Below are 25,332 nucleotides of genomic sequence, written 5' to 3' on the forward strand. Positions count from 1 at the left end.
CATCTGATGACAAATGTTTAAAATTAGTGTCTTTGAGGTTCTCACACTGCTTTTGTATGAACTTCAAAAGTGGGGTGCTGATGTCATTTCCTGAAATGGAGTTACCTTAGAAACGATGTTTAATCAAATTCAACATGAGCCTTTTATTACATGTAATTTACTTTTAATTAAGAAAATTTATTAGAGAGATAATACAAATTACATATATATATATATATATATATATATATATATATATATATATATATATATATATATATATATATATATATATATAGTTATTATGATAACAATGCTTAAGGTTGTTTTATCAAATTTTATGTAGTATACTGTGTTTGAAAACACGAGAGTTGAAAAAATAAATGAAAAATAATTATGGCGGGCTAGATGTTTTGTATTAGCTATTACAGTACAGTAATAATAGACATGATCCAATAATGTCCGACATTGAGAAAATGTCCACATTTTTTTTCATGTTACTTCAAAGTAATAATAGTGCACAACTTTTTTCATTAGTTAAGATTAATGTATGCTGTAAAAGTATTGTTCACTGTAGTCGTTGATGTGCTAACTAATGTATTAAACAAACTAATTTATTAAAATTCAGGAAAGCAGCTTCACATTGCTAGCAAAAGTTCACTGGAAAAGGAGAAATGTAACAGGTAAATGTCTCCACCTTGAGATATTTGGGTGTTATTACAAACAAATTAAAAAATGCTCTACCCTGACCCTTTATAACACACGTGACATTTTCCACATGTGAAAACGAACCAGGACTCATATGAACTATCCTTTATTCACTTTACAGTTAAATTAGCACAGATATGTACATCACAGAAATGCTCTACAGTGAGGCTAACAATACGAACACAAGAGTGATGCTGTTTTTTCGTCTCAGAACCAAACAATGAAGACAATGATTACTCTATCAACCAATTACATATATTGCATATTTTTTTCGATTTCCCGGCCCGAACTTTCCCACTCATCATTGGCTTAAAAAATATAAAGTTGAATAAATACAATTTCTCCAAACATAAAACATCGTTCACAAATTAATATGTCCACGTCCATATTCAAGAATAAGTTCTGCATTTACGTCCTTGTGAATATAATACACATAATATCTGTAATTATAGGGAGCTACATGTTGTGTTTTGCAAAGCTGTATTAGCCAGGTGCAATTATTCAGATTTCTTCTCACAACATTTCTCATGCTGTAAACTCAACACATAATCCATATTCATCGAGAGGACTTTGATTAATTTGGCATAAACACTGAAAGTCTCGGCCATAAACTATATGTCAATATCAAACATATGCCAAATACCACCACCATAGCCGCGCACGGCCAGCCGTGAAACTACAGAGAACACTAACGTTGATGCAATGTCACATTTATATCTGAAATATCTCAAAGAAAACACCTAAGTTTTGTGTAACACTTAGAATGGTTAAATAGATCATATCACTACAAATTCTGATAAAATTCGCTGCAGAGCAACAAAGTCAATACAATACATTGGTGCAGAGAGGATAAGGTTACTTTTTTTGTCTTTAGAGGGGAAACTCTCACTTTAGTTCTTCTTTAGACAGACAGGGATTACATGTGGAGGTCACCAGAGGTCCAACAAAGCACACATCAATTCGTTGCTGCTCACAGGTAAACAAACAAAAACAGGGATTTTATCTTGGTTTTGCGAGAAAAGGTTGACCATACTATCACGTCATGCTTGGTTATTTTCTTTATGCTCTGAGTAGGTATTTGTGTCTCCTCTTGCTTCGTTAGTCGTTTGCGTTATTTCCTCTTAAGTGGTAGTTGCCTAGTCTGATCGACGGCTGTCATCAGTACATTAGACCTCGTGGCGAGTGGCTCTGTCTGCAAACGTCCAGATCCACGCGCCTTCTGATGACACGCTGAACCCATTTACTCCAGACGCTGCGTGAAGTTTTCAGGAAACAGTCCTTTCTTAGCCGAGGTGCCACGCTGCAGCCAGTCGCTCTCTTGGATGCCAGTGAGCCATCCGGCATCCTGAAGAAACATCAAAATGAGCGTCAAAATCAGATTATGATCACCGTAAGAAAAGAGAAGACATAAACGAAACTAAAAGAGAAAGTTAAAAGAACTTTAAAGAAAAATTAAACATATACCTGATCTTCGGCTAGCTCTGTGGGTACTACCAAAACAATGTCTCCTTTTTTCAGCTCCAGTTCGTCTGGGTTTGCTGCTTCAAAGTCATGCATTGTTTCAACCTAGAGGACGGCATAAACATAAACGTGATGTACGCTGAAGCTCTGTGTTCTTTTTCAGTGTGTTCATTTTTTCCAAAAATGCATTATTTTAATTTGTCAACAGCGCCATCTGGCGATCACGTGCTTCCTCTGACTGGCGCCACTTTCTTTCAGTCTGTCTTGTTTTCACAAACGCAACCGGTGCCATCTCGTGTTTTAATTATCGATATCTAAAAATGACTAAAGAGTAAGAGTATATTTCTGTATCGTATTGTTCGTCTTGTTGATGTTTTTGCGAACTGTATGGGCTATTTTTTCTTAGAGGAAGCTTTAAGGTGTATGTTATGTTTAAGGTAATTAGGACACGCTGTAGTTTGTTGAATGCAACGCTTCCGGTTTCAGACACTTAAAAGTTATTGTAGCTCTTATTGTATGCTGTAAATTGGTATTCATATCATTGTTATTTTATGATCGCAATAAGATTATTTTAACGTTTGGCCTACCACATTTTGTTACAGTTACTTAAAAGTTACAGACTGCTAATCGGAGGTCTTGCATGTTAGGATACTTTATCCTTTATTTAAATTGTATGTGCTTTATATTCACCTTGAAAAGGTATCCAGGAGGCATTTCAGAGGAGATGTCTTTGGTTGTCTGGCATTCAGTGATCACCCCATTGCCACTGGTTGCTATTGGAGATGTGATATCACCATCACGGTCATCATCACCCTCATTACTAGAGGCAGGCTCAATAACAACAGAAGGGATAGGCATCTTTTCCTGAGATGAGGCAAAGAACCAGCGTTACTCAACATTCAACTCAAGTGGAAAACCTAAAGGTAAGGTATGCAAGTACAATTCGCTTGACACAATTACATAATACACATGAAACAGACCACAAATACATAATACATACTTATGTAAATAAATTAAAAATAACTGAATAAAATAAAAATGGGTAACACTTTTCAATTAAGTTCATTAGAAGACCTGAAATAGCAGTGAACAGTACAGTAACAGCATCAATTTCGACATTTCCTAATACATTTTTTTTTTAATCAAAAGCTGTATGTGTTGGCATTAGTTAATGTTATGTGAACGAACATAGAACAATTGTGTTTTTATTAACTAACATTAACCTCTTTTACCAAAAATAACTGTGACATTTCACACATTAAGTTACAAAATAAAAACCCAGCAAAACAGTTTTGTTTTAAAAAATTTAGATTCAGTTCTAAGCATCAAAGAGTGCGGTCCAGAATGGTTGCGTAAAGAAACCAGGGACTTGTATACCAAAGTAGCCTGCATACCAAAGTGCAGAATCACAGGTGAATATCTACCTCCTCTTTCCCATTGTTTGCAGCACCCTCCTTAATGGTTTCATCCCCTGGTTGGGGCTCAACATTATCAGGAGCATCTCCTGGTTTGGGCTCAATATTATCAGGAACTTCTCCTGGTTGGGTGTCAACCTTATCTGGTTCATCTGTTGGTATGGGCTCAACATTATCTGGTTCATCTCCTGGTTTGGCTTCTAGTGAACTGGCCTCTTCCTCTGGTTTGGCATCTATAGTCTGGAAGAGGTGCTCAGGAGTGAGAGCCAGTGTTTGAACACTCAACACAAGCCACTCATGTGGATGGATCGGTTTACGGCACCACGGAGGGGAGCACTCAGAGTGTCACAATGAGGGGTGCAGGGACCAGTTTAACTCCTGAGGTTAAAACTGTCCCTGAATGCAAGTCAGTTCTCAGAAAAAAACAGACTTGAATTTGACCAAAAGTCAAGTACTTTGGTTGGGGGAAATGTTCAACAGACGGCATGAAGGAGCGGGGGTCATGATTCACTGCCTACTGGATGAAGCAGTATGGGTGAACATTCCTCAGATCATAGTGACTGTATGATCTCAATATACATGTGAAGAAGTCGTCAAATGTTCAACCACCACCCCCCCCAAAAAATGACCTGTCAGCAAGTATATAAATAAACTAAAATCCCATTACAATTCACGTTCAACTAAGCATAGATACATAAATTCTATTTACACCTGAACATTTATGATCCACTTGCTTTGTCACTTAATGAGCTTAGAATAAGAGAATGTAAAATTACTGCCCGTTACGATGATGATGTATGAATGTAAGTTTCATGGAAACCAGAAATGGTGATTAGAGGGGTAATAACAGTCATCAGTTAAGTCACTATTTAAAGGTTCGGTAAGCAAGGGAATTGTTGGGTTATAACATCATCTCTGTTTAATGGGCTTTAGTGTGTGCAACCTTATGTGGATCAAAACTATTATAACAGAAAAGACCAGGGAATAAAACATGAAATGAAACTTAATTAAAGGTACAATCAGAAGTAGCAGAAACTGTGGCAGCGTTAACCTTATAATTATATCTGGGTCTAAAAAAAAGTTTTGTGTTTGGAATGAGGAAAATATATTATGTCAGAGATGGATGGTGTTTTTGTGCTGCCAAGTGCTGCAACTGCTCAATGTACCCTCGAAAACTTAAAATAATACATACACAAACAAAAAGATGGGTTACAGGTTTTGATTAATGCCACAGCGCATGTTAGAAGTCTCCATCCATCAACACATACGGTTAAAAAAGCATTCTGCAAGGCTAAATAACTACGTGTGTGGCTACCATCCTGTCCCAGTGCATCAGTTTGGTAACCACATCATATTTCATATGAAGCCAGATGATGATTTCATAGCAGACTGAGACGCTATATAATATCTATATAACATCTGTAAATTAAAAGGGAACCCAACTAGGTAGTCAGAAAATATCTTCCAATATCAGTGTTTGAATTAAAAAATTGACAAAAAAAACTAAATGTATTTTCATATGGCTTCATAATGATACAATTTTTTTTTGCAAAAGTAAATACATGTATACATAAATACAAATGTTTAAATATTCAAATAGTAGCATGAAACAAAAAAAATATTTTGATTTGTTAAGACTTAAATAGTTACCGGAGTCTCTTCAATGGGAGACTCTTTATCCTCAATAGTGTCCTACACACAAAGAAATGTAATTGTCAGCATCATTACAAATTCATTTATTCAAATGAATAATGACACATACTTCAATGATTAGTCAACAAATCTGTCTCTGTTCATGTCACTATCTGGCTTCCCTTCATAACCGTTACTACTGCATCAGAGCCTGGATGCTAATAAACATCTTTGTGAACTACTGTTGAACCAATAAGAACATGTTTAAAAGCTTAAAAGTAAATAATAAAAAAGCAGTATTTGTAATTTCATAATCGGTGAAATTATAAAATCATAGAAGTGAAATTACCAGAGCCGCCTCTGTAGGTGACTCCTTCTGTGTTTCTTGGATGGAAGCAGATTCCTACATGCAAATACAAAAATATTCATGCTATCTCCAATTTCTGTTATACTTCCAAATAACACCACCTGTTTTTCCTACCATGTATCTCATACATAATTCATTTGGACGCATTGCAGGCAGTTTCTACAAAGAACAAGGATTTGTTACAGTAGATACAGTACCTAATCAAGAACATATTTGACAGTGCTGCATATGTCTTCTCTTATGCAATTTATTAGACATAAGTTATAGTTACCGGGGCTTCTTCACTGGGTTGCTCCTTTTCTATGTCCTCAACTGGAAGCTAAAGAACGGTTGAGACTTTTTTTTATCAACAATAAAATCTCAGGCTCAACCAAAGTTTTTGCGAAAACTGTTATTTTAAGTTTCCCAACATAGCGGTGCTATAAACCAAAAAACCCAAAACGTGTAAATTAAAACGAAAGTATGCCATTTTAATATATTCAAAATTTACCTCCATAAAAAATAGTTCTATAAAAATAAGGTTGCTGGCTAATACAAAAGAAAAAGAAAATTCAGAGCTTACGTCATATCAACAATATACATATAAAAACAACTAGATTTATGTGCATTAATAACAAAAATAAAAAATGTTAAAACATTTGTTAAATGAATGTTTTAAATAATAGAACTTATGAGTTCCAAAACCTTTTAAAGAAAAAAGGCAATATGTCCAACATGCAGGCATTGTGTTTTGAATTATTTTTCAGAGGTACATACCTCAGCCTGCTCAGCTGCCTCAGTCTCAGCAGACACTGGAGACTCCACAGTGCTCTTTATAAACAAGAGTACACAGATATGATCAATGGCTACAGCTCATTTCTGATCAGTGTGATGTGAGGGAATACATGTATATGTAGCCAAAGACATAACATGATGATCATATCACGACAGCAAGGGCAAGAGTCAAGTTTTATGCACTGATGGAGGATGATGATGATGAAAAATTCAGATTGATGTTAATTAAGATGACGATCATGACAACTATGATGAGGATGAAGATGTCGCGATGAGTGTTATCACAATGATGGAAAGCATTGATGTAAAAACGTTGATGCTGATGATGATGGCGGTGAAGATGACGAATATTTCTGATGATGTTTATAATTTAACTCTGTCACTCACTGTGGCCATCTCTGCAGGGGGGCTTGAAGCCGTGATTTCCTCTGGTTGCGTGTCTGTAGGGGGAGTGGTGACAGGACCCTCCCCACCCTCAGGCACTGAGGCTGGGGCTGCTTCACCTTCTCCTTCAGCTACATCACCCTCTGGGGCCTCAGCCTCAGACTTTATATACATTTATAAGAGAACAATCAAAAAGGCTGTCCAATGATAACTTCACTACTTGACCAGTATTAAAACCCATGGGTTTGAAGACACATTGAAAGATCTATACTTTGCAACAGTAGTTATACAGTCAGTACAGCGGGAATTTGAAGCACGACAATCATGGTAGAGCACGATACAAAATGATTGCCTTGATAAAAATACATATGAAAACACTTTCCTACAAAATGGGGAAAAATAAAAAGAGGAAAAACAAACTCAAAAAATATATTGCAAAGAAACATTCATGGAAATATATAAATGCAAACTGACACTCATTAAGTAAGTGTTTTTCAGAGGTAGTATGTAGCATTCGTGAAAATCTTTACTATCAAAAGACTGTCAACTCACCATCTTATCAAAGTCAGCCGTAAATGTTGGGACTGTGGCATCCTGAAAATGTAACAGAATAAGAAAAGTATAGTTAAGCGACTCAAAATTAAATCTTAAACAATCATCTAGGTTAGACTGGAAATTATTTTTTTCAAAATAATTCCTGTGAAAATGGTTTAATGGATCATTTAGGAAAGAGGAATTAGTAGGGATCATTACAGCATTCAATATAAAATGACATTAGGTATATTAAAGCAGGGCTACAGTTATTTTTAAAACTGGGTTCTGCAAATTCATTTTAAAATTAGTGTCATCATTTACAAAAAGAAAATCAGGAATAACTTAGAAATGCCCTGGGGTTAGCAAATGGTCAGATCCATTATTTATTATATTTTTTACAGACATTTTTAAATTCCTAAACATTGCTAAAATACTATAATGCTAGTACAATCACTTAGATAATGTGGCTGTTGTGTTTAACCACATTGACAGCACTGACAGTAATTCATAATGTTAGTATGAAATCTCTTTTATTCTACTTAAAAGATAGATTAAACTTAAACTTTCTACACTCCTATTTACCTTAGAAAATCCGTTAAAAGCCTTGTTGGACACCTAAATCAAATTAAATAAGTAATTAGCATGTATACCCTCAAAGACATGTATTTTTATTGTACAAACTTAGAGGACTGTAAATTCTACTTGAATTTAGAAAAACCAACAAACTATGAAAGCAAGCAAAGGAGAGAGAGGAGAACAGGTCTCAGGACTGTGGTCTGTGGGAGGGGTTCCAGGGTCCAAAGGGTTTTGTAGCAGGAAAATAGTATTTCATCTGCAGGCAGGAAAGGAGGGGAATATTCTTGCTGTAGTCTACTCTACACTAAGCTAAGCAGAGTGGCAGGAAGTCAGGTACCTCTTCCAGCTCTGTATCTATTTCTTGGTATAACTTTCCATATCTCCGGTTTGCAACTTCGTCTTCAGACAGGTCTGAGTTCTCTGGCTCTTTATGACAGACCTGGTCCTCTGCAATGGTGCTTTTAGGATTAGAAGTGTCTTGTTGCCCAGGGAAGGAGGTAAAGGGGTCTTGGGATGGAACAGCCTCACCTGGCCAGCCTGCTGTAAAGTTTCCTTGGCCATCAGAAGAGAAGAAGCCACTGCTATCACTCACCTCCTGCCAGGAGCCTTTACTGGAGTTCTCAGAGTCTGGAGCTGGTGCAGGAAAAGCTGCCCACTGGGCAAGCCCATTGTCATGTCCAGTTTTGTCATCAAAGACATCAGAGTCTTTTTCTTCTCCACCAATCTCCTTTGTACCAGTGGATTCCCAACCCCCTGCCCACCCCTGACTGGTCTCACTGGTAAATGGGTCCCCATCGCTTTCATTGGCGAAAGGATCAGATGTGATTTGATTAGCAAATGGGTCCTGATTGCCCTCAGTAGCAAAAGGGTCTGATGTGAATTCAGTGGCAAAGGGGTCCGCTGCCCACTGTCCTTCATCTTCTGGCTGGGTCTCTGCAAACGGATCGGACTGAAACCCACTTTTTGGACTTTCGGTTGACAACTCTTCAGTACCAAAAAGACTGCTGCCTGTATTAGCAAAGGGATCACTCCCAGAAAAGCCACTGGGATCTTGATCCGTGCTGGCAAAAGGATCGTTTCCATTCCCAAATGGGTCATCCCCAGTTTCTGCAAAAGGATCATCCCCTGTACCAAATGGATCATTACCTTCAACATCAAATGGGTCTGAACTTGGAGTAGATTCAAGAACATTTTCAGGCATATTTGCTCTTGCTTTAGCTGGGTCTGAAAGCGGCTCATCCAAGCTTTCATTTTCAAGCTCTGAGACACATGGCGTTGCTTCAGGCTGATCCCAGTTGGCTGCAAATGCATCGCCGCCAAACCCAGAGTCAGCAGGGGTAATCTGCTCGGGGACACCATCAGCCGTGCCCCAGTCTGCAAAGCACTCTTGGGCCACAGTGCCTTGTTCTGGTGCCACAACTGGATTCTCATTCCCTGCACAGTCGAGCTCATCATCTGCACTGACCCACCCACCATTTTGTCCCGGAACATCACCCCATTCTTCAGCAGTCTCGTACTCTGACCCAGATCCATCTAGATCAATCTGACCAGACTGGCCCCATCTGGAACTATCTCCCCCTATGCCCTCCGTGGTATCCTGAATCTCCTGACCAAACTCATTGGTGAATATGATTCCAGGCATTGGTTGCAAGCCCATTGTCTCCTCTGTATCTCTATCCTCTGACCTGCAACCTGCCTTTTCTTCTCCCCATTCCACTTGATTTTTAGCCCAGTCTGTCTGACCTTCCTCTACACTCTCTTTCCCCTGTCCTGGATGCTGTTGCTTGGCCTCGTCACCCCCCACAGCACAGGGATCACAGTCTGGGTTTGGCTCAGGATAGTTTTCCGGATTCCAGGCTCTAACCTCATCTGTGGCTGCCTCTCCTTGAGGCTCTGATGCTGCCTCTGTAGGCCACGCTTCAGCAGGGGGCCATCCCTGCCCATCCACTGCAGGTTGAGCATTTTCAGATTCCTCTGTACCCGTAGTGGCAGAAGAGCCAAAGTCAGCTGCCCAGTTGGCAGTGAAGCCAGCATCTGTCGCCTGATCAAGAAAAGAAAGATAACTAGTGGTTACTGTCAAATAAGTTTCTCCCATAATGGGGGAGGAGGGGGTGGGGGTGACAAGAGAAGACAGATTTAAGTAGGATTATTTTGATAGATATTCATCCACGGTACATGAATATGTGTAAACCACAGTGCAATGTCATACTGGAGAAATGGGGGTAAGATTTCTTATTTGTAACATTTATGAATAAATGATTATTTAAGAAGTTTTCAAGTCTTGAAAGCTGGAGGTTAAATCTGCCATGAACTTTAATTACATTTGCATGTGCTTTCTACTAAGACACTCTCGTCAGTCATTACTTACGGGCTGTGCAGGCTGTGCCGCATTTCCCTAGAAATGAACAGAGAGGTATTTAAATCAGAGGTATGTAAATCAGAGGTATTTACTGTCGAATTAATGAAATTACAGTGATATCTTCACATTTCATTTCAATGCAAATTTATTGTTTTACGGGACTACAAATATTGGACACTTTTTTGACATCAGGACAGGGGACAGGTCTCTGTCAAATTACTAATAGCACCAAGATTGCTTTTCTTTACATTAGCTCACATAGATTAGTACAGGCAAAGAAAGCAGATTACCGTCCAAAGATCCCAAGGTAGTGTCTGTAAGAAAAAAAATATGCAAGAAATAGAATGGATGCTAAGCCATACATATTTTTATTTGACCTGCCACTGTTCCTTATTTTTAATCAAATAAGTAGAATGTGAAGAAGGACCTGAGATATGGGTGATTGGGTCTGCCCAATAGGTGTACCATCATCAGGCTTGAACGGATCAAAATCTAAGTCCAGGAGAGATTCTCCGGGTTTCTCATTTGGCTAAAGTAAGAGCATAAAAATAAAACAAACTATTAAGGAAGGTCAACTATTTTACACAATATTTAACAATTTTCGCAGATATTTTTCTTTTTTCGTACTGTCAGTAAATAAGTGAATGCTCACTCACCTGTGGTGATGTAACACTGATCTCTGGAAAACCTCCATCAAACAGGTCTATTATCTGCTCTTGTTGGAGCTCCTTGGTTGGAGTAACTTTTGGAGGAGGTGGTTTTGGAGGTCCCATCTTGAGCTGATATAAAGAGATACCATGTGTGCCTTTGAACCTCACAAATCAAAACCTTACAAATACTGGTAAATCTGAAAATTGGCACTAATTTTAGTGATGCATATCATGAATAAACTGAAAATGTCCTAACTACCTCTGAAAGCTGCTGTAGGGTTTCAGTCCTACCTGTGAGGGTGATTTGGGTCGAGGTGGACCAGGAGATGTAGGCCTCAGTGTGTGGTTGGGGCTGGCAGCTGGGCTGCTGTCAGGGCTCTCATCATCAGGTGGGGTGGGAGTCCTGGCTAATCGCAGAGGCCCTGAGTCGCTGTCAATAAAAAAATTGCACAAATTCTTGACAACTCATTTTAGCTCCTTTTATTATGAATATATTATTTTCCCTAGATCAGAGCTCTTGGTAGATATTTCTTGGAAGGGCAAATTGCAAACAACATGTCCGATCTATTTAAGAGATGGTCTTACTTCATCACAGTTTCTAGTGTGTCCAATACTGTTAAATTTATCACAATGAGCTCTGTTTATCATCTGCTTTTCGCTTTGAAGCTATATTTGGATGTAATGATGCACCTTAAGTGTAGGGCTTGAGTTAAGCTTGTGGTCTGACGTGTGGGTTGAAGGGTGGTGTATTTCTACCCTTCAACCCTTCTACCCTTGTAGTTTGAGAATCACTAAAATAATAGTTAAATAACAATGGATTATTTTGTAAATTACAAGCAAGAGGGAAAGATTTGAAGCATGATTAACCATTACCTACCGGAACAACAAAACTAAACTCTATCATCATCTGCCTCAAGCACAGTACTGTTGAACTATGGGAGTACACTGCACTACAAACCAATTTTGTCCACGGGACATTTACTTTCTAAAGGTGTTCATTCACAAAGAACAAGGTGTTTTTCTTTCTAAACTAAGAACAGTAAACCTCCACACTCCAGTGTCTATAGACACAGTAATAGTTTGTACTATTCCACTTACCGCTTTACTCTGTAACGGGAAGAACACGAAATTAAGAATTAAGGTAATAATCTTGTTTTCTTATCATTTTTCATTATAACATGACAATTCTTCAATCTTTGTCTACAACCATCAGTGCATCAGTGATAAAGTACATTCTGTGCAGGTAGGTTAATGGAGGTTAAAGACTGTTCCTTACCTGGGTGCTCCCTGAATCGTGAACATTTTGTCTGAGTGCTGCTCAGCGAGCTTATTCATCACTTCATACAGCTTATGACAGAGCTGGAAATAAAACATAAAGAAAGAGAGAAAAAAAAAAAAAGAAATCAAGCACAATTACTTGCCTTAGGCAACCTTAGTGAAACAGAGGTTGTCATTCAGGTACTATATTACTACTGAATATGCTGTTGTGTCTGATAAAATGTTTATTTTCATTCCTTTTTATTGGCATGAACTTGTACTTGATCACAAAATCATTAATAAAACAATAGTATGCCAGCCATAATACGTTCATAATTATAATTCATCTACACCTGAACAATGACTTCTGACTGAAGTTTTTTTAATGTGAAATAAAGTTTTCATTCCTTTAATAAAAGTAAAAGTAATGCATGCATCAACAGATGCATTTACCTCTATGCTGATCCCATTGACACAAATATAACAGACCTTTTCAGTAGTTTCTGCGCTGAGCTGTGTTTACCCCTTTTGCCAAAAAAGTATTTTCACAGTGCACAGATGGCTACATGCTGTGTCTAATAATATAATCTACCAATGTGTGTTCCCAGCTAAAACATTATAACCCTGTAACCTCTAGTGTGAACCCAAAATGACAGATAATGACAGATGTGGAGAAAACAATTCACGTTGATTAATGTCTCTAACACTAGAAAAACAAAGGCTAGAAAACATGATAAAGAGCAATGTTCAGTATTCAGAGTGTTTAGTTAAATGTAGAGCAGGCAGTGCATTTAAAAAAAGTTGCTTTCCCACACTGCATTGTTAAAGAGTTAAATAGCTCTATAAATATCACTCAGTTGTTCATTAGTGTCTCTTCTTTGATTTAGAAAAACGCACACACACACGTTATCTGTCTTTCGTGAGTAATAGCAACAGCGCAACTAGCAACTTCGATTTCAGACGACGCATGGGAGCTTTTCTCTGTCTGACTGCATGGATCAGAAACAAAGCTTCTAATCTTACTATGTAAAACTGTGAATTTTGTCATGAACTCCTCTTGAAAACACTATAGAGCATATGACTGCTTTATAAACCCTCATATAGCAGAAACTATTCCTTGGATGTCAATCACAGGTTACTCACTACATCAAAACAAGTATGACTCACAAGTAGGAATATGTGCTTTGTATTTTTTGAGCACCCCATTCATTGTTTGTGACATTTAGGAGGAAAATCGTGTTTAACAGTTTTAAGAGCTTTAGAAATTAAACCAACTCACAAAAGAGATCTCCCTGTGGAATCGTGCTTCCAGGCTGGAGACGTTCTGGAAGGTGCTCACGTAGAACCCCACCCGACTGCAAAGAGCAAAGGAGAAGAATAATGATTAGGTTCCTGCCTCCAACAAGTGCGCAATATGTTGAAGAAGCATCTGGACGATCTTCAAAGAGAAAAACAGATGGACACTGATGATGCCATTAAGAGTTTAGGAATTCCTTTTTGTTTCTATTTAAACAAACAAACAAAAACTATAACTTTGTTCCATTTAAGTGAAAAAGGCAAATATTATGCACTAACACAGACCTCTGCGCCTCAAACATTACATCAAGGTATTAAAGCTTTTTTAATCCTTTTCAAACATATTATTTGCAAGTTGCTGATATAAGCTAAAATGTCTCTGCCCATGCTTGTACATCAGTAAGAACCATACAATCCTAAATAATACAAACTGACACACCCATTTTTGAATTCTGCAACAGTTATGAATGTTTCTCAGCCATTTTTTTCTCTGGTCTGAACTGAAATGAGCATGGCTGCAGGGCCTGGTGCAGAGAGGAAGCTGCCGATTGGATAGATTATATAACTAGGCTGTTGCTCCAGTGAGCAGACAGACCCTCTCAGCAAAACAACATACCGCTTACCAGAACATACAACTGACCGTAATGTACAGTACATACACCTCACTCGTATTACCATTAAAATACTGTCTACAGCTAAACTCAATATAAAAGTTAGTTAAAGGGATAGTTCCCCCATCATTTACTCACATTCAGTTCCAAACCTTGTCTGTTTCTGTCCAAATGATAACACATTTTTCACTGTATGACAAAATAATCTTTCCACGGTAGAAAGTAAGACTTTCATTATATGGATAAACTCAGAAGGAAAAAAGTCATAGGGTCTGGAATGACATGAGGGTTTTAAAATTTTATTTCTTGGTTGTACTGTTCCTTTACAACATACAACAACATACCGCAATATTCAGGATACTGCACAGCGTAATATAAGCAGTTGCATATGTAGAGTAAATCAGTTACATGAATATAGTTACATGAAAAAAACATTACAAGTGCTCTGAATAAACTGGTAAATAATTCTAGAAACATTCTGATCTTTGTGACAAAGCAGATAACTCCTGCTGTTTAAACCAGCTATTTATAGCCTGTAACTTCATCTGCCATATCAGTCCTGCTATTATCATCGATATTATTGTTGTCCATATCCGACTCATTCAATCAACAATGCAGAAATACACTACCCTTCAACCCACACGTCAGACCACATGTTTAACACCACAGCAGAGTTCCCGCTTTAACTCCCACCAGACAAACGTCCAAAGCAAGGATGATTTTGAAAGAAGACAAACAGTATTCAATCTACATTGCATTTTAAAAATTTGCCACAATGTCTTCACAAGTGACTGCAGCATGGTTCTTTCCCTTTAAAAGTATTTATAAAACACGTCTTACCTCCTCTACTGTATGTAACCGCAGCAGTGACATGAGTGTTCACAACTAGCATGCTGTGCAACTAATGGATAAAAGTGGAATGCTGGGGTGTAAATGTACATTCCAGGAAGTCCTTTGGTCAAATGAAATCAATATTATCGGCTAGTGCCTTGTATTGTCAGGGCACCAGGCTGTTACTATTATTGCCAACCCTCTGTGAGTACAATAATTAAACTAGGCATGATATGGCAGGGCTTTTGTTATATAAGAGATTGATGGCTAATTATTGAGCCAGTCTTGCACATAATGTTGTTCACCAGTTAGTGTTGAATGTGAACAATGTGTCAAAACATTGCCCACCGCCATTATTGATGATCTAATAATAGTATTCAAAGTGTACCTATAGTATACTTGAAATAGTTTCACTTTAGCACCATCAAATAAACTTCAATGCACATCTTGAATCGAACTCCAGCACTACTTCGCACAATTGAAGTATTTTAATCGCAAAAATAGTTGGTGCAATTTAGCAGACTTTAAATTTAGTATACCACAAATACATTTGCAGGGTATTTTTTATTAAGAACATAAATATGTAAATGTATTTGTAGTATACTTAGCATGGAATAAATGTATTTGAAATATATTTTTGTGTATTTATTTTTCATTAGTGTGACCAAACCGGTCTGCTGTTCATGTGAAACTCAATAGATTTCAATAGCAGTCAATCTTAAAATGTCTCACCTATCCCAGAGTGTGGGCAGTTCATCCTGCAGGCCAACGTTGAGATCATCAAAAACCTTTTGGGCCTTTTTCAAGTCTTCCTCTGCCTACATGCACACAGATATGGCACATATGTTCAAGCGAAAGCTAAGATGACTGTATCAAAAAATGTATGGTTTAGCAGTTGTATTCGTAACATTTTAAAGGCGTGAATTAAAGTGTGATTTAAAAAAAGAAAAAAAACTTGTATACTTTTGCTATCTTCTTCTCATTCCTCATGGTTGAAGCCTGCAGGGTCTCAAGATGGTGCCTTGCACTGTCATAGTCAATTAACTTCCTGCTTCTCTTTGCGACACGCATCTGGTGGGAGGGAAAACACTTGTGGTTACTATGGTTACCCTTCAGCTGAATGGTTTGCATTTATTCTCAGCGCTGCGCTGGCACATGCGTCATTTTAAACAATACGGATGATGATGATAGGGATTTGAATGATCCGTCCCTTAAAACCAATGCAAGAGTAAAATTACACTGGCACCTTGAGATCTGGGAACTGAGTCAAATATGTTTCCAGCGTGTCGATGGTAGAGTCTACCAGCTTCTGATGGAAGTCCTCCCACAGAGCATCACAGTTCTGCAGAGGAGACAAGACAGCCATCAGCCAGATTAACTCAGAGCATTTGACAAGCATGAGAGATTCTACTGTATAACCCCCTTTGAATATTATTCTGCGGCTCCTGCAACATAAACAGATGAGTTTAGGTGTTGGGATTATGATTCAGCAGCAGGGAAATTAAAATCTAATTAGGCTCTTACTCATTCACAAAGGATGCAAATCAGATTCAGGATGCTGAATTTATCGCTTCCCCTCTGTGAGGCGTGAGTAAACAAAAATGAGCGTCCTTGGGTAAATGAAATTGAAATTCTCTTGAGGACAGTGTTGAGTCACAGCCTCACTCACCATACTAAAAATGACATATGTCATTATCCACTATTAATAACTCCCTCCCTCAAACCACATCATCTGTGTGCAGAAGGACAGATGGGATGGTTTGATTTTTTTTTTATTGGTTTGACACATGAACTTTCTCTGCTGCTTGTGTAAAAAGGGCAGATTCTTCTGCAATTTCAATAGCAAAAAGGCCATGACACCTATTTCTTTTCTATAAATAAGTTATATACATGCTATAATTCCAGTTATTAAATTTGCTGTATGGGAATTTAAACAGCCTGAGGATTAACATGGCCAGCTCACATGACCCCTTCTGAATCTATCTTTTAAATTGTCTGTGAAATGCATGTGCCTGGGCTGCATAATAGACCTTAATGGCTCAGTGACTTGACCCCATTTTCCCTAAAAGGCGCAGCATTTTAGCTTTGGCTCAGGTACTAGGTACAAATCCCTCAGTGAGAGACTGACAGAACCTCTCGCCTGTTCTTAAACCTCAGATCTCACCAGAACTGATAGGAATGCTCTTGGGTTGGTGAGAATGAACGCCATTTTTAGGTTACCGGAGGTCGGGTATTTCATTTTCACCCACTTTCACAACAGTTCATGAGCAAATAAACCTGCGAAGAGAAATCAACACCTATCCTTGATCTTTAGCAGCTCTTTTGACGCTGTGTTATATATGCAATTACTCAGCATATCCCACAAGCCATTTGTACGATGGATCTTATCAACTTGTCACCACTAATATCTAACATTTATTTTCTCTATAGAAGCAGTAGTATTCTTAGAAAATGTTCTTCCTTGTAAATTTCACAATGCTCTGTTTCAGCATTATTTTAAATGCTAGTACTAACACACGGACAATCACAACTATATTTCTGGCTACCTTTCCAATGGTCATGACGTCATCTTTGCCGTGCCAGTCAGGCTCATATACTTCATGTAGGGACTCTGTCAGGTTTCTAGAAGCTTGCTGCATCCCTGCAATCATAACAAAAGCGAAACCAGATCGGTATAGTGTAGACATGTGTGTACTTGTATGTATGTAGTTTGCAATGGTTCACCTTTCACAGCTGCTATGTAGGCCTTCATCTCCCTCTGTAGCCTAGAGCCCTCAAACTATGGATCAGAACACAAAAGAGAAGAATTATTGCCATTTTTTTTAAAAGGATATACATGCAAATACAAATGCAATTAAGAACTAAAAATATCGGAATATTCTTTCTTTTTTTACAGTTAGGTAAAATAAAATAAACACCCTCCCCACCCACATGCACATGGTATAATTGTCTCAAATGTTTGACAAAACATTTGTCATAATGTTGAATTAAGGTACAATTACAATTAGTAACAATAATAAAAATAAAGCATATCAATTAATATACTAATTGGTTTAAGGTTCATCACATTAGGCATTACAGCACACAGGTTGATAATGAAAATGATAATGAGTTTTATATTTACACTACTGTTTAAAGGTATGGTCAGTTTTTTTTTTACAGTTTTTGTTCATATATAAATAAAATACACATTAATTCTGAGTGGTCAAAGCATTGCTGAAGTGAATCGAATCACAGTAAAAACCTCTTCAAGCTGCAGACTGTAATAACCCGAAGTGTTTCAAGTGATGGAGAATAATTGCTGTCCGTGGTGCTGAAATCACGGCTTTACACTGAAAATCACAGGCAGTCATACAAAAGATGTGCTCACAATGAGCTCTCCAGTCAATGCAGCAGATGGAAGTCATTTCATTCTCTGCACTCTACACAAGACCCTGCCATCCTGAGACAGCAAAAGGCTACAAGGGGATTGGAAATGAAAAACCCAAATGGCCTCTATCAGCTCTGATGATCTTTCTCTACGCAATACGGCTGAATAATGCACTTTTAGGTGCAGAAATAATTCAGCATAAAATTATCATTTTTAATAAGTGTCTCGTCGCTTTGATATAGACACACACAAACAGCAGAAGTGCCAGTTTATTTTTAACAGACAGTTTAATTAGAGCTATCTTGTGGCCACTAGATGCCAATATGTAATTTTTTTTGTGTAAAATATTATAATGTTTATTTTAGCCTGACTAAATGAATAGGATGTGGTTGTTTAACGTTTAGTGGGTCGGGTGTCTTTTACTGTCTAGGATGGCAATTACAAACAGCCAGAATCAGATTGACAGTATTTTACAGTCCGTGATGCAGAGAACTGATGTGTACGATATCTCATCGCAGTTGATGGCTCCATGTATCTGCTCCGATGAGCGTTTTATGAGCCAGACTGGCAGCATATGGTATGTGGGTTCAGTTTTGGCTGTGACTGGTATCCTCCAGCTGCAGTGATTGACTCTGACTCAGCAAATTTAATATTGGACCAATTTATTTTGCATGTACTCCACTTTGCGCAAACTACTTATCACACTGGAAAGTACAGAGCAAAGAGTCCTTGATACACACCAAAAGACTGAGAAGGAAGGGGTTAAATAATTGGAGAAGTTTGGAGGTGAGCAGAGGAGAGTGTTTCTGGAAGCACTGGCACACTGGAGCATAAAGCAGTCTAATCAGGATTAGTGAGGACAGGTGGAGAGGGTGGGATTAGACTGCTGCTTTTTCTTCAGCAAACACACACTTCTTCTGGAACTACACTTTACCAACATATCTTCCCTCACAGGCACTTCACTATAACTCTGAATTTAATAGCATTGCTTTTCATCATCAAAGCAATCAAATTATTTGAGACAAGTCATTTAGTGTTAAATACGGAGCTGTCATTTTTTTGTGATTTACTGTTTTCACTTTGAATCTAATCGGTTAATTCTGTGCAAATGACAAACCTGTAATTGAAAAAAAAAATGTATTCAAATGCTACGATATATAATAATAGCCAAAGGAAAAAATATTGAGATATAGATTAGCTAATGCAAAGTGTGCTGCATTAGCCCACCGATTTCTAAAGAAAGCGAGAACAGAGAGAATCGTATCTGTGCCGAGCATCCTGGCAGTGCCTTTGTAGTACTGTGGCATTGAAGTGTAGTGACAGCATTAATGAGAATCATTACTGCAAAGACTTTTCAGACAAAAGACAAAATGTGCCTACACATTCAAAGTTTTTTTCTATTAGTATAGAGAACTCTTATAAGATAAACTATGTCAACGGTTATTTTCTCACTAGTACTGATACTCCTATTTAAAAGTGACATATTACCTCAGAATGAGAGACAAAGGAAATTTATGATAGTTAAGTACAATATGGCTTTCTGCAGCCAGATTAACAATCACTCAGAGACCCATTATGCCGCCAAAAATCAGCATTGCCCTATAGATCAGATTTATCTTACCTCCTGTCTTTTGAAGTTCTGCACACACTGCTCAAACTGTTCATCTTTCGTCTCATCTGCCTTTCCCAACTTCTGCAGAACCTGAAAACACAAGGAGTCAGAGAATTATATATATATATACAATATATAAATAATTTTTAGCTTGTCTATGGATGTCATTAAATGAATGAAAAAGACCAGCATGAACATTGAGAAGGATGACGTTGCAACCAGTTCCCACAGAATTCACATTGATTCATGACTGAATTCCCGTGAGGGAATCCTCTAACGGTGACTGAACACCCTGTGGACGGTATGACATGCACGCAAAGAAAGGGCTGAGCAGGAGCGGGGGAGGAAGAATGGGCATAAATTACACTTCCTAGTCTGTCAGGTCTCTCTGCCAAAGAGAAGACTTCTGTCACATGACCACCTCACTGCCTACCCCATAGTGACTACCAAATGAAAATGGCTGCTTTTATACAAACACTGAATTTGCTGAGAATTTTTAACTAGTGTTCAAAACCTACTCTGTATTCTTTTTATGAAATATGAAACTGTAAATATTTACACACTTTGACTCGACGATTCAGTACTCAACATGAATAGCATACAATATACAATACAATGACAACAGGACGTCAATGGGCATAATGTAAGCAGGTTCTGAACAAACAAAAAAGTCTTTATAGTCCGTTACAAAGGCATTGGATGTTGTGCCTGGGCAAAAATACACACTCACACAGTGCTGCACCAAAGACCTTTAGATTTTTTCCAACCAGTGCGACTAAACCAGATTGTAGCACGTTCATGAAAAAATGGTTTACTAGGCAGCTTAAAACCTGTGCTTCGTGTAATGTAAAAATGACCATGTTTTGTTAATTTAATCTAATTTTAGATCCATAACTCCTTAAGGAAGTGAACTCTGCATAAAATATGTTAGATAACAACATTTCCCAAATTAGCCTAACAGATTAACAATAACTGTCAGCTCATCTTTTTTACTTAATGATCTTTGTTGTGCCAATATTATTGGTATTTTTGTTCGGTTTTAGCATACAGAAAAATGTTTTGTGTTCTTGTAGACTGGCTCCTTTTTTCAGAAGCAAAAAATGCAAAGTTAACTATAAACCGTACGAATATAAAATGTTTTCAGGTTCATATGTACTGTTTTGCTAATCCTGTGGTTGCTTTGACAAAAATGTATTGCCTAAAAACGTTTTGGCGTTTGCAAACAAGTTGAAGGTGGCAAAACATCTGTTACAGAGGACAATTAAAATGGTTTACAGTAACATGTTTCATGTATTTAATATGTACGATAATGGTACAGACAGTAGCCGCGAGGCTGTTGCCTCCCACCACATAAAAAAGTGAAACTATACAGCAAGGGTTCGGTAAACCACAGGGACAGCCCCCTGGGAACATAAATAATGTCATACAAAAGCTTTGCATTATTCCTGGGTGGTAAGAATGTGCCATCTGGATGTTTTCTTTGAAAGAGACTCCCACATTGGGAGAGGCTTTGATAATGAGCAGCAGATAACACCACATCATACATATATAATGACATCAGGACATTATAACTTTATCAAATAGCAAAGCTCTATAATCAGAAATAATATTAATAATGTACAAAAATATGGATAAAGCTGACAAGGGTTCAGAAAGGCTTCAGAATGTGTGTTTTTTTTAATGCTGGGAGTAGGAACAGTAATAAATAAACCAAATTAATATCTCTATTTGTTTTTAGATGTATGACAAACTTTTTTTATTCATAGCTATGTGTAACTAAATATAGAGGCATATCAATTCAGTGCAAAGCAGTTTACATATAGCGCTGTATCAGTATAAAATGCGAAGACCAAATTCCGTATATATCTGTATGTTTCAGATCTTAACAATTTTTCTAAACTTCACATCTAGAGCCAGAGAATCAACACTGAACTCTCCAGAAGGCAAACAGCCCTAATCTAAGACACAAAGCCCAACCTAGAAACACTATACAACAGTAGCAGCCAGCCTATGAAATATTAACCCAACTTAGGCCTTAAAAACACACTCCACCCTGCCTCATCCACACAGGCCAGCGATGTCCTCCAGTTCACGCTGACAAATTTCCTTCATAAAGTGTTTTATAATGTTAAAATATATCTCGTAGCCTTGCTAAATAACATGTAAAAGCAAATGTTTTATAGCAAACTCAACAGTGCTACAATTATACTATAATTACATATGATTTCCGAAGAAGCGGATGCTAACGTCTATCCTGCAATACAAAAGAGCACGAGGCGAATCATTTTACATGCATTTTGGTCGTAATGCTGCTTAGCAAAGGCATTAAAATATTTGAAAACATTCAAGTCACAGTGCTTAGTACGACGCTGCATCCGGTTCACAATTACATTGTCACGATGCATCAGTCTTCCTGTGACAGCAAGCAACAGGATTATGAGTGATTTCAGTCGATTGTGAGGTATTTTGTCCCCACCAGGACTCAGATTAAAGGATCCCTTACACCCCTTATCATGTTATCTGCCCTGGTCAGGATCTTCTTTTCCAGAGGCAGTAAATTGTATACCTGTTCCTAAATGTGCTGGACTTAACCCTTAAGGGAATCGTGTTACACTGATAAACACTGTAAGACGCAAGAACATTCTTGAACTGTGTGGCTTTATGATGCTCTTATGAAACGAGAGAGATATTTAAAATCTGATTAGATATTTGTCTGCGTGGCTTAAGTGCCGTTTCATCAAAATTGTGAAATTATAAATGGTAGGACATTAGGACAAACTATAAATGATACCAGAACATTTAATATCAATACATTTAAAAATTAGGGAAATATTACGCTATGTTGGCAACAAACCAAAGCTATGATTTTAATTATTATAATTAAGCATGAGTCATCGTTTGAAAAGGAAGAACAATAAATGTCACGATTGATTGTTTTTTTAAATATTGAGAGGCAATCAAATGTAAAAGTCATTAATAACTGCCACAGAGGTCTTATCGTTAGTAAAACGTTTCAATTGCCATTGTAGTGGTTGTGATGTCTAAAGGATCTCAGCATGAAATTCTACACAGAAATTCTATGTTTCTTCGGAATGAGCCTCTATAAAGAATAGAAGCTTGTACTGTGGTTTGAAAAAAAATGCACACAAGCTAGGGAGAGAGAGAATGAGAAAAAATGTCATTATCATCCAAACAACGTTTTACAATCCAGCTTGACCACTTTAAACATGAAGCATTACATGTTTTAACAGTGGGGATATCGTTTTGTCATATTCCCAGAAAGAAGCTGCTGTGAAGTTCTTACATTGCACCAAACGCCCGAGCTAAACCCCACTTGAACATAATATAATCACAGTTCCACTTTTGCTGATGATCTTTCTCCCTTTTCCTAAAAAAACGTGAAAAACAATTCTGTTGCTCTGATCTATTTGTGGAGTGTTTTGGCATCGGAAAAAAAAAATCCCAAAAGGCAGAGAATACACAGCCTACACCAGGAATCTACCAAGTATTGCCCCACTTTTTTTGCCACCCATAGTTCACGCATGAAAACATGAAACACGGATCTCGAGGGAATCTTCACTTTCGATGTCTCATTACAGATGGCCCTCAGTCTGTGAGTGAACCGTGGGTATTAAAAGAAAAACAATCCTCTTACTGCAGCTCGGCTCGGGCTCGGGAAAACCACTACCGCTCTGTTTACCAGACGCCTTCGGTTTACTCGCTGACAGACATTTCATATTCGGCTCGCCAACAACTGCAAAGTATTGCGCAGGCTGCCCAAGCTTAACCACGGAAACCAAGCCCAATCGGCTAAGCACCGGTTCACTGTCAAAAAGCATCTAACGAAAGCGACAGACACCTTTGCAGTCTATTTATATCTCGTTTTAAACGGAGAAAGACCGTCGCGTGCCTCTGTACGACCACATTAAGCGGCCTTCGCGATCTCGTGGCCACTCGGAAATCTCCTCCTGCTTGTATTCATACCGCATAGACGAGGGCATCCCCCACCTTCCCCTTCTCCTGACCTTGCAGGAAAATGACAGCTTCATCCAACATCTTGAGTAATAACGGACTCCATCGTCAGAAACGCAGGGAAAACTGATACGGGACCGAATTCAGACAGGAAAGGTACAGCGAGACATACAGTAACACTGTATCCGTGACACATTATAATCTACTAGTCATCCGTTGCTTTCCGACTGAGATGAATCATTTGTCCTTCGAGAAGGTGTATAGAATAAATCTAGACCGCGAAGTATCATAATTCCTCTTGGGTTTAAGTGGGATTTCTGTCATGGAGCAGCTCCTCGGTGGTTTTTTTCTAAATGGCAGTGCTGGCTAAGATTGCACAGCCTGCGCATTTTTTGGACGACCCGATGCAGTGAAAATGTGCACTATGCACGTGAGAAAGGAGAAAAGAAAAGTCATTTCCCTGTAAGCCGGGGTATTTCTGGTTAAATCGCACACCTGAATCTGCCTGGAGCATCTGCTGGACAGCTCCACGGACGCAAAATGCTGCCTTCGGCTTTGGATTTATCAAGCGTCCGAATCGCTGTCGATCTATCACAAATATGAATTGAATCCATACCTTTTCCTGTGCCCGACTGAGCCTCTTTTGGACGTTTTTGGCAAATATGCCCGTCTTTATTTCAGCCATGGCTGCTAGCGCTGTGAGAGGAGAAAGGCGACGCTTCAGCACCAGGAGAGCGGAGGAGAGCGGAGGGGGAGGAGCGCCGTTTAAAGACACAGTACAGCGCAGCCAGCCCTGGCCGAACCGGATGTTTATCAGCATATAAAACACAGAATATCAGATGCGATGGAATTTCGTCGATTGTTTTTTGGCGAACGTTATAACACGCTTGTGTATGTCGACGTGGGTCCCTAGAGAGACCGCCAGAGCGTCGCAAGTAACTGCGCTCTGCTGCATCTCTTGTGGTTGCATGTATCCTCACACTCTCACGTTTTACGCTTCAATCCCTCCCTGTTGCCTACTTTTGATGCCCCCTCACTGGCAAAGGCAAAGCAGGCGCAGTGTGGTCACGGTCACCCCTACAGCTCCTAGTCATCTTCGTTTTTAAATTAAGAAATTGTCAGAAATTGCGTATTATTTCTAATGTCCCGTTTCTAATTAAATGCACACTGTAATTGATAAATGTTTTAAAATCCGCAAAATAATTATTTTATTTATTCGTTCGTTTATTTTGGCTGTTTATTATTTGACTTTTACAGGATCTCCTAATATTATTGCTAGCCTAAAATGATAGTTTCTACAATTCTGAGCTGTGTGCTGTCATCTAGTGGATGAAAAGATATCCTGCACAGCCTTGGCCTGGGCAGATTAGCCTGCCAGCCTATTTTAAATAAAAAATTCAGACACATGTATCTTATTGGTCATACCATGAAGTCAAACAAAACAGACAAATGGCTGAAGACACAACTGTGGTGTAAACTATAGATATTTTTTATTCGACACAGCACGTCTCTATGGTGGCGATGGGGGATTGTCCACAAGAGCA

General features: G+C 38.3%; 1 protein-coding gene across 9 annotated transcripts; it reads right to left on the reverse strand.

Moving 5' to 3' along the window:
* Positions 1 to 777: 777 nt before the first annotated feature.
* amph (amphiphysin) lies at positions 778 to 24,788 on the reverse strand. Of its 9 annotated transcripts, XM_043220659.1 has the most exons (27): positions 24,405 to 24,788; positions 19,826 to 19,906; positions 17,559 to 17,613; positions 17,381 to 17,475; positions 16,081 to 16,176; positions 15,798 to 15,905; positions 15,567 to 15,652; positions 13,376 to 13,451; positions 12,116 to 12,198; positions 11,131 to 11,269; positions 10,846 to 10,968; positions 10,617 to 10,718; positions 10,480 to 10,503; positions 10,199 to 10,225; positions 9,695 to 9,871; positions 7,837 to 7,869; positions 7,273 to 7,314; positions 6,724 to 6,882; positions 6,319 to 6,372; positions 5,834 to 5,881; positions 5,677 to 5,721; positions 5,545 to 5,598; positions 5,214 to 5,255; positions 3,573 to 3,803; positions 2,839 to 3,012; positions 2,152 to 2,253; positions 778 to 2,032 (listed from the first exon to the last, which is right to left on the reverse strand). In XM_043220659.1, the coding sequence occupies exons 1-27, from the start codon at positions 24,606 to 24,608 to the stop codon at positions 1,928 to 1,930; spliced, it is 2,565 nt and encodes an 854-aa protein (XP_043076594.1). In that variant the 5' UTR covers positions 24,609 to 24,788; the 3' UTR covers positions 778 to 1,927. The 9 variants fall into 9 exon arrangements, with proteins under 9 accessions (XP_043076594.1, XP_043076595.1, XP_043076596.1 ...); XM_043220660.1 differs by lacking the exon at positions 7,837 to 7,869 and having other exon boundaries at positions 24,405 to 24,786; XM_043220661.1 differs by lacking the exon at positions 5,677 to 5,721 and having other exon boundaries at positions 24,405 to 24,785.
* Between the last annotated feature and the right edge of the window lie 544 nt (positions 24,789 to 25,332).

The sequence above is a fragment of the Puntigrus tetrazona genome, chromosome 2 (assembly GCF_018831695.1).
Source record: "Puntigrus tetrazona isolate hp1 chromosome 2, ASM1883169v1, whole genome shotgun sequence".
NCBI classification, from domain to species: domain Eukaryota; kingdom Metazoa; phylum Chordata; class Actinopteri; order Cypriniformes; family Cyprinidae; genus Puntigrus; species Puntigrus tetrazona.

What these genes read in the sequence shown, in the direction of transcription:
- amph (XM_043220659.1), bottom strand. Translation starts at nt 24,608, where the DNA reads ATGCTGATAAACATCCGGTTCGGCCAGGGCTGGCTGCGCTGTACTGTG. An exon ending in ATGAGAAGAAGATAGCAAAA is followed by an intron (nt 15,653 to 15,797) that starts GTATACAAGTTT and finishes GTGTGCATGTAG; the next exon opens with GCAGAGGAAGACTTGAAAAA. An exon ending in TCAGTGTTACATCACCACAG is followed by an intron (nt 10,719 to 10,845) that starts GTGAGTGAGCAT and finishes CTCTTACTTTAG; the next exon opens with CCAAATGAGAAACCCGGAGA.